The sequence below is a fragment of the Trachurus trachurus genome (genome assembly GCF_905171665.1).
Source record: "Trachurus trachurus genome assembly, chromosome: 17".
NCBI classification, from domain to species: Eukaryota; Metazoa; Chordata; class Actinopteri; order Carangiformes; family Carangidae; genus Trachurus; species Trachurus trachurus.
The window spans coordinates 26,199,030-26,214,281 of NC_139900.1; the positions used below are offsets into that span (position 1 = coordinate 26,199,030).

At 43.1% G+C, this 15,252-nt stretch overlaps 1 protein-coding gene across 1 annotated transcript in view; it reads right to left on the minus strand.

Annotated features, from left to right (window-relative positions):
• carmil3 (capping protein regulator and myosin 1 linker 3) overlaps nucleotides 1–15,252 on the minus strand; it is a gene marked incomplete at both ends in the record, with an annotated part of 109,608 nt that overhangs the window by 34,593 nt on the left and 59,763 nt on the right. Inside the window, 5 exons of the mRNA XM_083991750.1 lie at nucleotides 192–246; nucleotides 344–440; nucleotides 4,069–4,150; nucleotides 4,261–4,330; nucleotides 9,092–9,196. Coding sequence (XP_083847876.1) covers nucleotides 192–246; nucleotides 344–440; nucleotides 4,069–4,150; nucleotides 4,261–4,330; nucleotides 9,092–9,196 — 409 coding nt within the window. The remainder of the gene's footprint in view (nucleotides 1–191; nucleotides 247–343; nucleotides 441–4,068; nucleotides 4,151–4,260; nucleotides 4,331–9,091; nucleotides 9,197–15,252) is intronic.

Here is a 15,252-nt window from a genome sequence, read left to right on the forward strand (position 1 = left end):
AAGTGCACTTGAATGAGGACATGAGAATTTAAATGCTGACAGGTGTGTGTTTATGTGCGACCAGGGTACGTGTACGTGGCGATGGATCTGTGAAGTATGTGCAGGCGTGCATCTGTACATACAGCACCACAGAGGTTTTCTGTGTACTCGTGTGTGTGCGTGTCTACAATATGTTACATAATCCAACTCACACACTCTTCCTCTTGCACCAAATGAACTAGTTTCTGCAGAATCTCATCTAGCACCCTGAGGAGGCAGAGAGGAGAGGAAAACAGTCAACATCAGTATCATCATCATCATCATCATCATCATCATCATCTCAGCCGCCCCATGTGGTCCATACCTGCCCTTGATGTTGAAGTTCTTCCCCAGCATCAGGTGTTTGAGAGACGGGTGCCTGGAGAATGCTGGGATGACAGCCAGCAAGTCGGCATCCAAGCCTGCATCACAACACAACACATTCACCAGAGTTTCACTACAGTTAAAAGGGATAGTTCACCCAAAATTCAAATGTCACTTATTATCTACTCACCCTCATGTCAACTAAGAGCTGTGAGAGTTTTCAGAGTCCTCTGTGCCTTCTCTGAGTTACGGGGGGTCCGCGCAGCAGTATTTGTCCATATAATGGTTGTCAATGGATACCAACTTTCTTCGTCCAAAAAGACACACCAAAAAACATCCAAATACCTCCATACTGCTCGTCTGTAATGTCCCTCTTGTATTGAAGCCCTGACATGAGAAATTGTTCCGAAAAAAATTAAATAATTCTATATTTTAAGCTTGTTTGTAGCGGAAGCTCCCAGTGTCTTGGTTCACTGCTCTTCCTATGTCAGTGCAAATCTCTCGTGATTTGCACTGACCAGCGGAACAATTTCTCATGTCGGGGCTTCAATATAAGAGGGACATTACAGACGAGCAGTATGGAGGTATTTGGATGTTTTTTGGTGTGTCTTTTTGGACGAAGAAAGTTGGTATCCATTGACAACCATTATATGGACAAATACTGCTGCGCGGACCCCCCCGTAACTCCGAGAAGGCACGGAGGACCCTGAAAATTCTCACAGCTCCTAGTCGACATGAGGGTGAGTAGATAATGAGTGAAATTTGAATTTTGGGTGAACTATCCCTTTAAATAGTGCAAGGCAAGCAATACTGTGCTCTGCTGAGCCTCTCTTGAAACACATTGCCAAGTAGATGTTTAATTACATCCTTGTAAGCAATGATTAAATGAGACAACGGCCACAAAACTTGAAGATTAAACTGAAGAACTTTGGTTACTTCATCAAAACTGACCATTTCTGGGCTCTCATACCAGCGACTCCTCATTTGCCAGGTGCAAACATGTCTGGCTCCTAAACATCTTTTTTTTTGTCTCATGATCTGTTTTGAAAGAAAATCTCACTGCCCACTGAAATTCCAAAATACTCCCAATTACCCACCCACTCACATCATTTTCAAAAAAGCTCGTGGTTGGAGGATGCTTCTGAGAGGAAGCGGTTACCATGGCAAGATATTTCAGTAACAAAGACTGAAATGGCTGGTTCAGCAGAGAAATACATACATCTGTAATTTAATAAGCTCCCATGTTTCTAATTTTGAGTGTGTTTATTTTTGTGTCAGTGACAGCTGTGATGTGTCAGAGCAGGGGGGGGGGGGGGGCATGAATCAGACATGTTAATGCTCCCTTTAATACTACCGGTGCTAAATGGCTTTTTGGAAAATTAGGCAGCGTCATCTCAGTCAGTGGGAAGTGGTTGGCAGGATGAATGGTGAAAACAGAACACTGGTCGCGTCCCAAGATATGCATTTGTTTTTTAATGTTGGCAGAGTGAGGAGAGAGTGAAATTCATTGGTGCAGCAAAGTCAGGTGAAGTGGTTCTGGCACAATTTCTCCTACTGGATGAAAATCTTCAACGCATTCATCTGTGACTTTTAAATTACACTGCCGTTTCAGATGACCCACCTCAAGATAGTGCGCATTATGAAGTGGTGATGCAAAATAAGGGAATCTTCCATGTTATTGTAAAATAAGAACATTTTTTAAGAAGTAATTCCACATTTCATCAGTTTCTTGCACCAAGGTTACATGATGAGAAATACTACAATGGACGAGACCTCGCAGAAAGAAATTGCTGTTGGTTACATGAATACACCACCCTGTGTATGTGCTCTGTCACCTCTAAACTCTCATGAAGTGCAGTGCATCCACAACAGAACCCAGAGTTCAATTGTACGCAGTATGCATAATATCAGCACAGTACAAATAAAAGCAATAAAGACATAAAGCTAGAGCTAGCCTGGCTTAGTTCTTGCTTTTGTTGTTTGGTTTGGATTGCAAACCAAATTTGCAATTAGTCAAATGACCAAAACCAAATGACATGCTGTGACTCTGGCTCTACCAGGCACCCGGAAAGTACTGAGAACCAGGTCAGAGTCTTTGATCACTTTGCTCAGTTGGTAATCCAGCCTTGAATATAAAAGACAAACCACTTGTTGCCTCATGAATAAATGCATCATTGCTATTTTATGGGGCATTGCATTAGTTCAGACACAGCACTGAGGTTGCATTTGCACTAGGTGAATGACATCATCTGCTTTATTCATGCATCAGTTGCCGATTCCCCATCTGTTTAGCTAACTAGGAGCAACCGATCATACTCATGCAGGTGCACAGCACATCTGTCACAACTCAAAGCAACTTCCTCCCCCGCACTGAGCTCCTCCTCAGGTCATTAGCTTTTCATATTGTTGATTTTACTTTAACTTTAAGACGTGATGTTTACTGAAGCAGAGTTAGTTCTCCAAGAAGAATTTCAAGCATTTGAGATACAGTATGTGTCACTGACTGAATCCTTGTTGCTCTGTAATTAAAAACTATTAACTGTAACTATTGGTAATGTCAAAAAGTTGAGATGATAAAGTTTAAAGACTTTGAGATACAACCCACCCACTGGATATAGTGAGTCATATAGAGTCATCACTCCAACAAATAAAAGAGCTATTTTTCTACATTTTGCTATTGCTACATATTGTTTGCATTAACAGGTGCATACTTTGCTAGTGGGGAAGAAACAACGTGAGTTTAGTATCAAACAAAAAAATCTCTCTTAACCCTTCTGTTGTCCTCCTGGGTCAACAAAGAAAGGAAGGAAGGACGAAGGGAAAGATGGGAGGAAAGAAGGAAGGGAAAAAGGAAGGAAAGATAGAAGGGAGGGAAGGAAGAACGAGGGGAAGGAAGGAAGGAAGGAAGGAAGGAAGGAAGGAAGGAAGGAAGGAAGGAAGGAAGGAAGGAAGGAAGGAAGGAAGGAAGGAAGGAAGGAAGGAAGGAAGGAAGGGGAAAAGGATTGTGGAAAGAAGGAAAGGAAAAAGGAAGGAAAGAAAGATGGAGGGAGGGAACAGATTCGTTCAACGAAGGCAGAAGAAGGACGGAGGAAGGAAGGGAGGGAAAAGGGATTGTTGAAAGAAGGAAGGGAAAAAGGAAGTAAAGAAAGATGGGGGGAGGGAACAGATCGTTCAAGGAAGGAAGAAGAAGGAAGGAAGGGAGGGAGGGAGGGAAAAGGGATTGTGGAAAGAAAGAAGGGAGAAAGGAAGGAAAGAAGGAAGGATGGAGGAAGGGAACAGATTGGGTCAATTTGACCCAGAAGGACAACAGGAGGCTTAAGTGGTAGAAAGTTGAAGTTAGCATGCTAATCAGTTAGCCATGGTATCTAGCAGTTGGTCCCGAAGATGTAGGGCTGCTCACAGAGCGTGTTATAACCTTTTCTCTTGTAAATTCAACGATAGCTGAAGCTCTTGTCAAGCCTTGTCGCTCTGAATTCTAATCTTTAGTCTGGGTTAAGATATAAAAAAAAAACACTGATCCTTCAATTCCCATAATGCAGCTCAGATTGTCTTTCATTGGACCCTTCCGACTGCCTCCCAAATAACCACATAATTAAAGTTTGGCATTTGGCATCATCAGTGTCCTGACTGTGACGCTTACCATGAAAAAAATGTCATTGTGTTAGCACAACAACAGTCTGTTCCCTTGTGGGTTTATGTGCTGCCATGTTTGGGTGTGTCTCTTACCATTATCAGAGATGTCTAAAGTCACCACGCATGAGACTCGAGGGAAGAGCTCCTGAATCACCCCAGCACCTGCTGACCTCAACTGTGGATGGAAGACAGAGAGGAGTGGAGCATGATGGGACAGCCACAAGCATTAATCTGTGAGGAGGATGAGTGAATATACCTAGAGCTGCACAGACTGACAGAGCGTACCTCACAGCTGCTGATGTCCAGGTGTAAATCAGTGATATGAGGGTTATTGGACAGACCCAGGAACAGAGCCCTGAAGGAAAACACAGGCAGAGTTGGATAGGAAAAATAGAGGGAGAGAGAGCAGGGGAAAGTAAGAGCAAACCGAGAAGAAAAAAGATAAATGGAAAAGCAGATAAGGAATAAGAGGAGTGAGCAGAGTGATAGGTAGATAAGAAGAAATGGGGGAGAAACAGAGAGTAATTAATGGACAAAAGGCAAGGCAAAGATGACAGAGTGAAAATATTAGAGAAGGAAAGATCAGTCCCAAATAAATCCAATTGCTGCTTTTCCTCCCTCTAACAACCTGAACGGATCATCCGACCCCTCCCTGCCGCCCCATCCTGCCCCACGTTCTCCTCTGCACACCTAAAAGTTTTAGAGCCATCTTAAAGGATTTAGAGAAAAGTAGCTTAGGAAGAAGATTCATAGCTCACTAAGTCCCCACCAGAAATCACCTCAAAAACCTTCAGTATTTATTCAGAGTTGGCCAATTGTTGTGTGCGCACACAGACGCACGGGCCGAGCTGAATGCAGAAAGGAAAACTGCATTTGCACATCAAGGCCCTGCTGGAGCTTGTTCTTGTGCAATGAATACACATTTAAGAGTTATGCACCATGAGGAGGTAATGAGGAGAAGTGCTAAGTGGGGAGTCCACTCCATCCATTTTGGCTGGGATCCATCATGCAGCACACAATCATCTCAATTGTTGGCAGTTTGCTTTGTTTACTCAGCGACTGATTGTGCTTTTTGGCTTCAAGGAGCAAACAGCAGGCTAAACACCTAACAGAAAAAGACTGTATTACAGTGATACTTCACTCATCCCTGTAGGGAAAAGCAGCTCTCTGCCTGGCTGCTCTCTGAGCTGCTGTAGTTACACATCTCCTGAAGCTGGTCAGGATGCAGAGTCCTACACAGAGACACATAAGCACAGTGGAGGCTGGCCAATACAGCAGGCTTCAATCTGTGTCCTCTGATTGAAGGCCGGTGCAACGGAACACAGAATCGCTCCACTGTTGAAGAAAATAACGTTTGAAGCCTACTGTAAGCCTTGATGATCGAATCTTACCAGTGCTTTGGCTGCTAATTACTCCCAGTATGGTAAGCTATTTTAGTATCAAGCCTAGGGTTGCAAAGGAGCGGAAAATTTCCAGTAATTTTCTGATAAATTTCCAGAAACTTTCCATGGGAAGTTAAGCTGGGGAATTTTGGAAATATTCCAAATTGGAAACTTTCCATGGGAATTATTGGGAATTTCTGGGAATTAACTGGAAATTGGGGGTAATGTATCATGTATCATGTATCATGTAACTGTATCATGTCCAAGCATAAATGTAAATATTTTGTTTTGTCACGAGCAGGCATCCATGTAAAATAATACAATTAAAAAACATGACATTTCAACAGATTTATTTGTGATAGAACTTTATCAGCTTTTAATTCTTGTATGACCCCCCCCCCAAAAAAAGTCCCAGTGATTGAGGAATAGCATACTCAAGTGAACTTGCATTAAATCTGGTTGTTCTAGCCATGATTTTCCCCAACTATATTCAAGTTCCCTGTTAAGAGCCTAACTTTAATTTTTTAAATTTCAGATTTATTCTCGTTTATTCCCATATAGTCCCGTTAATTCCTATATATTCCTGTTAATTCCCATGGAAAGTTTCCAACTTTGAAAATTCCCGGAATTTTGCAACCCTAATCAAGCCTGAGACAATAAAAAGGATAAAAGATAAGTGGCTTTGAAGACCACTGTGTAGAAGCTATGCATGATGGTTACAACACATCTTAGTGAACATTAGATTAATGCATGCAAACTGTTAGATTTGACTCGATACTTTAGCATCATGAGTGGAGACAGTTTTAGCATGAGTGGCCCAGATGAGAATGGATCCGCTACCACACTTAGGCCTTGAGTTGACTAAACATTCCAGCAGCACAAATGCTTGTTGACACCACTGAGAGGTGGTATCAGTACTGTGAGGAACACACACACACACACACACACACACACACACAGAAACATAAGTTCCATGAGTTGTCATAGATTGAGGATACTTATAGCATAAACGTTCACCTGAGCTAAACATAGCATTATTTCAGATCTGTAGAGCTCCATGGCTCCAGGTGGAACGCTGGCTCCAGTGCTGGGAAAAAGGATGCGTGTCTCCTACACCTCCTAATGTGCAGTATTCCATTTCTTAATTGGATTATTTTATGGGTTTCATTTACTCCTACAGCGTGACATTCATTACAGAAAGACTGGCGCAATACATTCACTTAGTTTATCATTCTAAGCCTATAGTAATATTCTCACAATATTCCAGTGAGCACTGTGATGCAGTAATATGCAGTAGGATTAAGTGACTTTATGGTGATATTTTGCATCCTTTTATCTCATTTACAATGCCTCCATAGTATTTAGAATAATCCTATTATAACTCATGGTATTTGTTTTTTCATTTTTATTTTATTTAAAACATGATATAGTAGCATACTTCCTGCTGTTCTTCCCAGAGTTTATGCTACAGTATCATTTTTATATAATGTCAGTATAATATTACAGGGACTGGCTGATGTGCATATTACTGCATCCTCTTGGCTTTTATTGCAGTTCATTTTGCCAGCTCGGTGTGCACGTCCCGTCCAGAGCTTCTCTAAATGACGGCAAAGAGAGTTTCAGTTGCCAGTTGGCTGTCACAAGTGGTGATGCACTAGTCAAAGCTGAATATAGTCAGCAGAATATTCACTGCACAACCACATCAGGAACTGCATAACTAATACGGCATTAATAAAACACTAGGAAGATTTGCTTACCAAATGAGTGAGTGCTGGGGTGTCAGCTGCTGATTATACTAGTTTACCATTGGAAATAGGGATGTGCTCATCTAGCTTTTTGTCTCCCAATGGATTCTGACTTTATTTTTTCCATATTTGCCGGTTTCAGGCTTGTCAGCCTCAATGTTACCATCTACTGTAACATGAATGATTATAATGACAGGTTTTATAATGGCAATAACAAGCAAACTGTATTTAATGTGGACTGGTTACATCTTGATGCGATGCTATCATAAGGACATACTGTAAAGTCATTTCCTGTGATTGGTGCATCATTAAAGGGATAGTTTAACATGTTGGCATTACCTTTAATTGTCGTGCAAGCTATTTTTAGGACGGCAGAGCAGAGCCGTGAGCTGCTCAGAGCTACGCTACGGAGGCTCATGAGATTTCTTGGTTCCCATCAAACTCATCAAATACACAATCCAAAAACTCCAAAACACTCTGGTGGACAAAGTTGTGACCTACACATTCATCATGCTATGAGATAATAACGGAACGTGACCAGACAGAGTTTTTTTTTTCAAGGTAAACTCATGCAAACCGTTCCCTGTTGATGTTCCCGCCGGGAGCAGTTTTTCAGCAAGCAGTCTCTGCATTAGCCTCGAAAACAACTCTGTCTTGTAATGTTCAGTTATTATCTCATACCGTGATGAATGTGCAGGTCACAACTTGTCCACCAGAGCGTTTTGGAGCTGTTGGATTGTGTATTTGATGAGTTTGATGAGGGAAACCAAGAAATCCCATGAGCCTCCATAGCGTAACTCTGAGCAGCTTGCGGCTCTGCTCCGCCGTTCTAAAAATAGCTTGCACTGACAATTAAAGGTAACGAACCTACTGCTATGACTATAGGGATTATGGCAATGGGCCAATTTGACAAAATGTTGAACTATCCCTTTAAAGTCATAGCTCAGGTTATTTGAAATGGGGTTGTGTGAGGTACTTATCTGTAGTCAGTGTGTTACCTGCAATAGATTCAGATCAACACAATGACACTTCATTGAAGCATCAGGAGCACTGGCACACAAGCTGAGTGATGTGCAGCCAATATTAGTTGAAGTGTAAGCTGTATTTTAAATCTGTTCATCACTCCATCTCGCAATCCTGCAAAACAGCCCTGTGGAAACACATTTTTCAATCACCGAACTCGTGTTTCCCTACTTCCCATAAGTACGCTTAGCTGTGCCCGGCAGTTCACACAAACCGAGGTTACATATTAGCTGGTATTAGTTCTGTGGGATTTTTTTTTAAAAACAACTCTTTTTACTGACCCTATCCACAGCAGTACATCACTCAGCTGCTGTGCAAGTGCTCGTGCTGCTTCTCTAAACTCTGAGCATGTTGATCCGAATCTACTGCAGGTAATACACTGATGATAGATAAGCACCTCATACAACTCCACATCAAATAACCCAACACTATCACTGAATCTACCGGCCTCTGTGTTTGCACTTCACTAACAAATGATATATACACACACACACACACACACACACAGGACCACATACGCATACTCCATTCAAATGTTAATTGGGTTTGGATGGTGGTTTGGTAACATGATTACAAATGCAAGTATTATTTGTGGGTATTTTTAATACATTTTTGTGCTGACAGGCTGTATATTGTAATTGCATACTCACATGCATTTATAACTGCATGTGTCTTATGAGTAGTGTGGCCATCTTCATATATGCAAAGTGATTGGGGCATCACATCATGCATACACCTTGGTTATACTGTATCTCTGTTATACACCTGCTGCTTTACAGTCTGATAAGCTTAGATACAAACAGTAACAATGGCACATGTCGGAGATTGACTGAATGAGGTTACAGCTGCTGCTTTTTCAGCCTTTCACAGTTCCGACCATACCAGTGATTTGAATCTATAATACGTTTCCCAGATCTTCAGGGTTTCAAAGGTCATTCTACATCCTTGCCTGTGACAGCGACTCACCTCAGAGAATCAGGAGGGACTTTCATAGAGGCCAGGCTGACATGGGTCAGGCTGAAGGCTGAGCTGAAGAACTGGCGGAAAGTTGGCAAAGAATCCCTGGCTTTCCTAAAAAAGGACAGTAAAGAAAAGGATAGAAAGGTTTAGAGACTTGAATGTGAGGAGAGGAGGGCATTTAACTATGGATCACGGTCAGGCATTTAGACCGTCAGAAAATGAAAGGTGGTGAGAGACCGATGAGGACAGATAAGCGACTGATGGAGACAAGACAGAGGATGACAGAAGGACGGGACACGCTGATAGAGAGTGACAAAAGGATTGCGGCAGACGAGTGGAGAAGTGACAGAGAGGGAACAGAGCAACAGGAGGGAGAGGGGAAGAAGGCTAAAGCAGACAGATGCAGCCGCTGACATTTAGGTCAGTATTATATCAAGCAGATAAAGTGAAAAGGTGAAGTTAGCATTAATTACTGCCACCAGTTAAAAAGGTAACACTGACCAATTATCCAACCATCTGCCTGGCATATACAATACATTAGCCTGCCATCAGAGGAAGGACAGAGAACTGTGTGTGTGCGCGCACGTCCTGAGTCATGATAAACAAGGAGACAATCCTGAGCGTTTCCAACATGGATGTAGTACACTGCAGAGCTGTGTTTAGAGGTTGTCAGAGCAGCCAATCTGCCATTTCAACCCCCAACTGCACAAATAATTCACCACAGGGGAGGAAGAGGAGGTGAGGAGGGGGGGGGGGGGGGGGGGGGGGGGGGGTTGGAGACAGCAGGAGAAAGTGATGAGGCACAGAGGAGGAGGAGGAGGAGTAGGAGGAGAGGGGGGTGTGGGGGATTCATCTTCCAGAGAGACAAGGTTTGTTGTTCTGGAACAGATTACCCACCACCTCTCTTCAGGCAACATATACGTTATTTACTTGAGCAGCACAGAAGCTCTTTCTCTGTAACTGCTCTGCCTTTTCATTCTCATCCTGATAAACAACAAGTACTTTTTTTTCTTTTTTGGATTGCCACACACACACACACACACAGCCTGAAATTTACTTTACAGCTCACCAGCTAAAATGGGACCGCCACGATTAATTTTCTTAAAGCCGACAATCCCATTGTGTTAGCGCAGATGAAAGACGTATCACAGTTAACGTGACACTAATCTGGAACGTAACATGTTCGTAAGACGTCTTGGATGGGCTCTGCAGGAAAAGCACAGGTGCAGCTAATTTTGTTAACGAGGACTCGGCTCCATAAACGAGAGGCGCTGACTGATGTCGTTAACTACACCTGTGAGTTTTCAGCTGAGACGTCCAACAGTGTCTAGAGTTTCACTTCGACTTTGAGGCTTTATGCACAGCTCCACTAGCCTGACGAGCCAGACTATGCAAATATTTTTGCTGCCACTAGGGTGCGTCTAGATTTCTAGGCTACGGCTCCACTACTTTCTGAACTTAAACAAGCTAATTTATTTCCTGTCTTACATTATTGGACAAACTGGTTAATCCAGGTGTGTCTGACTCTGACCATTGTTGTGACTACTGAGGTCAGAGTCAGACACACCTGCATTAATCAGATTTTCCAATAATGTAAGACAGGAAATAAAGGAGCTTGTTTAATGCTGCATTCGATTGCACACGGAACCGATTCTGACCTCTGAATCGGAAAAATGCAATAGAACGGCCCTTGAAGTCGGGACTTCGACTCGGGAACTCGGGTAGGATCCATGCAGCCCGAGTCGGTCAGAATTACATCAAAGCAAAATGGCGTCGCACACCGTGAGAGGTGTTTATTTATTTAGGTTATTTATTTTCCAACCTAGACATTTAAGCAAGGGAGAAGTTATGGAGAAGGGAATATAGCCTATAGTTCCACATATACTGCAGCAAGAGTTGACATCTGCACGGCTTGCTATGACGCATGCAGGATTCCCATCGCTGGTGCGTTCATGGTGTGTTGCAGAAGTGGCGTTTCTCTTTCTCGTTCTCCCCCAAGTAGCTAATGTTCTTCCCCAGCAGTACTTTTTGATGCTCGAAAGACATGAGTTTACTGTGGCCGGCCATGTTTTCCGAGGTTGCGCAATGAAACGCATTTACCTCGGAGGTCGGAATTTCTGACCCGGATCTTTCCGAGTTCCGAGTGCAATCGAACGCAGCATAAGTTCAGGAGGTAGTGGAGCTGTGCATAAAGCCTATTTGATATATTGATATATAGATGTATGTATTATTTTTTTAAATAGTAGCACACATCAGAGTAAGTTTAACTCACAAATCTCTCTTGCTCTCTCCTACCCCACTTCTTACAAACTGTTGACTATGGATTTTGAGTAACCAACTGGATTTTACCACAATGTCAACCAGCCAATCATCAAATCAAACTTTAAAATCTATTGTCCTCTATTCTGCTGTCATCTCTGTGTGTATTGGTGCGACTCCACCGCATCATCCTCCAGTCCCTCACATTTGCTACCCAGTTGAGCTCCTCTTCTTCACCACCAGTGTCCAGGCCAAGGGGGCAGTTGTCGGTCTGAGAAGTGAAGCTCACTTCCGCGTTCAAAAAACAGCAATCCCCTCGGCTGTCGCTGGGGGCTGGCTCCAGAAGGGAGCAACTCCAATCGAGCCCCATGTTAAAATATCCGACTTTACAGCTTAAAAAAACATATTTACAGCCTGGTACATTTTATTTGTTTGGTCTCAACCGATAGTTTCTACCCCCGCACACACTCTGGGGGGGGTGAATTTTTTTTTAACTCTACCGTTTTACTATTATTAGGTTAAAAGTTCTGGCCAATTAGGGCGCAGAAACGTTGAGTGACAGGTCCGGAGACCGCCGCACCTCTCCAAATATGGCAAGTAAAATGCAACATGGCGGAGTTCAAACCCCCGTAGTAGCGGCACAAAACAGACTCCCCCAAACCAATGGGTGACGTCACGGGTGCTACGTCCATTCTTTTTACAGTCTATGGTCCAGGCCCCAGTAGGGTTTCCTAACCAACAACACAGCCTGACCCACTTTCACATAAGATCACATCACAGTGAGTAGTCACCAAAAGACATCCCTCACTTTTCACCTCTTATTTTGTACACAGCAAATGGAGCATATTCACTGACTGAATGAAGTCCTGGCTGAACTAACCTTCGTTACTTAGCATCAATCACAAGGTAAATGTGTTTATGGATCAATGTATCATGGGTCAAAACCTAAAGTGAAAACATTAAGATGTCGACCTCATGACGGCGCTCGATAAAAAAACTCATGGTATTACCTACTATTCACTCTGAAGGGGACATGAAGGTCAGTAGTGGTTGTGACTGTGTTTTCTACAAACCACCCACTGTTATAGTGACTTTTACTTCCTTATAACCTGCCAATACGGGACTGTAAACGGTGTTTGATATCTCGCCTGCATTTCACAACTTCACAACTGCACAACTCACAAAACTTATGTTGAGTTTTATATGCCGCCAAACCATTTTTACACGTCTACAGTCAAGCGTTGAAGTGTCTCAGACTTTGTTTTCATATCATTTCTACGGTGCATTTCCCAAACAAATAGCTTTCAAATCTGCCTCAAATCATTTAAGGACTTTCTTTCTTCAAAGGAGGCTTCATCTCCTTTCAGCACTTTTTTATTTTAATTATCTCCTCAAAAGCTTCCAGCAGTTGCTCTTGAACTGACTTCAGCAGTTTGAAAAGACTTCAAACACCTCGACTCTTTTTCATGCACATGTTTCCTCTACCACTGACACCTGGACTACTTTCATTGTTTTCATTTCAACTGACACTTTAACCGACACTTCAGTTCCTTTAACTGCTTCGCATACAGCATGCATCCATCCATTCACTGTCTATACGGGGTCTTAATACAGTGTGAGGGCAGGATACACTCAGGACAGTTCGCCAGTCTATCGCAGGGCTACAAACTGTATGGAGATAATACACACACATTCAAATTCACACACACACACACACACACACACACACACACACACACACACACACACACACACACACACACACACACACACACACACACACACACACACACACACACACACACACACACACACACACACACACACACACACACACACACAGTAGGAAATCGCCAATCAACCTAGTGTGCATCTTTTTGGACTGTGGGAGGAGGCTGGAGAACCTGGAAGGGACCCACAAAGACACCACCCAGAAAGGCCTCAGGCCCGGGAATCGAACACAGAACTTTCTTGCTGGGAGAAGAGAGCGCCAACCACCATCATTCACTCCCATGCAAATACAATAATTCAATGGCTTCAAAACGTCTACATGTTTAAAGGGACAACGAGGAGTTTTGGAAAAGCGAAGCGTTTTCACACTACATTTATGAGCCTCCGCGCGCACCGTACATTTCTTTGACCCGGCGCAAGACGGACTCATGTTTTCATTCATCAAAAATTAAAGTCAGAGGTTCAAAGAGGTTCACATACCATCGTAGTTCCGACCATAAACGGCGATTCTGCGGCGTTATTCTCATAACTCGCCATGAAGGAAACGCTGGTCGGCTCGACCAGCATTTCTGCCACCACTAATAATAACAAAATAACGATAGAGACAGATCGATATATTTAGCGAAAATGGAGCCATTAACAAGTGTGAGTAGCGGAGATTCATCCACATTAACGTGAGACTTTTTTATAACCGAATAGAAACTCCTCGTTGTCCCTTTAACCCTCCTGTTATCCTTCTGGGTCAAACTGACCCAATCTGTTCCCTTCCTCCATCCTTCCTTCTTTCCTTCCTTTCTCTCTTCTTTCCACAATCCTTTTTCCCTTCCTTCCTTCCCTACATCCTTCTTCCCTCCTCTCTTGATCCAACTGACCCTCCATCTTTCTTTCCTTCCTTTTTCCTTCCTTCCTCCTTCCTAGAACGAATCTGTTCCCTCCATCCATCTTTCTTTCCTTCCTTTTTCCTTCCTAGAATGAATCTGTTCCCTCCATCCATCTTTCTTTCCTTCCTTTTTCCCTTCCGTCTTTCCACAATCCTTCTTCCCTCCCTTCCTCCCTTTTCCCCTTCCTTCTTTCCTCCCTTCTTTCCCATTGTCCTCCCTGCCTTTCTGCCTTATTTCCCTTCCTCCTTCCTTCCTTCCTTCTTCCTTTTTCCCTTCCTTCTTTCCTCCCTTCCTTCCTTACTTCCTTCTTTCCCTTCGCCCTTCCTTCCTTCCTTCCTTCCTTCCTTCCTTCCTTCCTTCCTTCCTTCCTTCCTTCCTTCCTTCCTTCCTTCCTTCCTTCCTTCCTTTCTTGACCCAGGTGGACAACAGGAGGGTTAAGACATTTAACCTTTTTGATGTGAGTACAGAGAAGACGGTGTGCATCTTTTTCTGCCAAAATAAAGTTGCAAGTTGCACTTTAGAGCAGAACTGAGCACCACCTGACTTTCAGTTATTCTACTTTATCAAATTCAGGCTAAAAAGAGACATCGCCTGCCTCTAGCAGCATATCTGTAATACTGTGCTCCTGGACGTTATAACTGAAAAGCTGCTCTGCACTCTCCTCTCTGATTGCTGAGCCAATTTTGTCATGTGCCCATGTGTTGTGCCACAGCTGTTTAATAGTTATGAGACCCGTAATGTGACTGGTTGGGAATACAATGACTAATCACTCTACACCCCTCCAATTTCTATTCCATTCTGCACATATTGTGTTGAGAGTATTGTCCTTGTGAACATGACCCACAGCTTCACACTGATTGGTGTGATTGCACTGTTAAAACAGGACCATTAACATTTGATTTACCACTTGCCAAGTCGGTTTGTAACTTGACAACATCATCCAGCACAGGTGATTTGTGGGGGGATGTTAATTTCAAGCCCCCGTACACACAAACACACGGAAGCTAAACCAAAAGATAATTCTATTCCTTGAGCTGCAGTGCATCCATTTTCCTCCCCGCGATAAAGCAAATGTGTGGTTGACCGACTCGCACGTCTTCCTGACAGCTCCAACATTCAACCCACACAGATAAAAGTATGTTAACTTGGTTAAAAGATAAAAATGCATGTGGCGAGAGGAAACAAATAGAAGAGAAAAATGAGTGATAAAGACGAAGGAGGGGAGGGGGGAGGTGAAAGTAGGAGAAAATGGAGTTATGAGGAGTAAAAATGGAAAAGGTCATAAGGGAGAGAGCA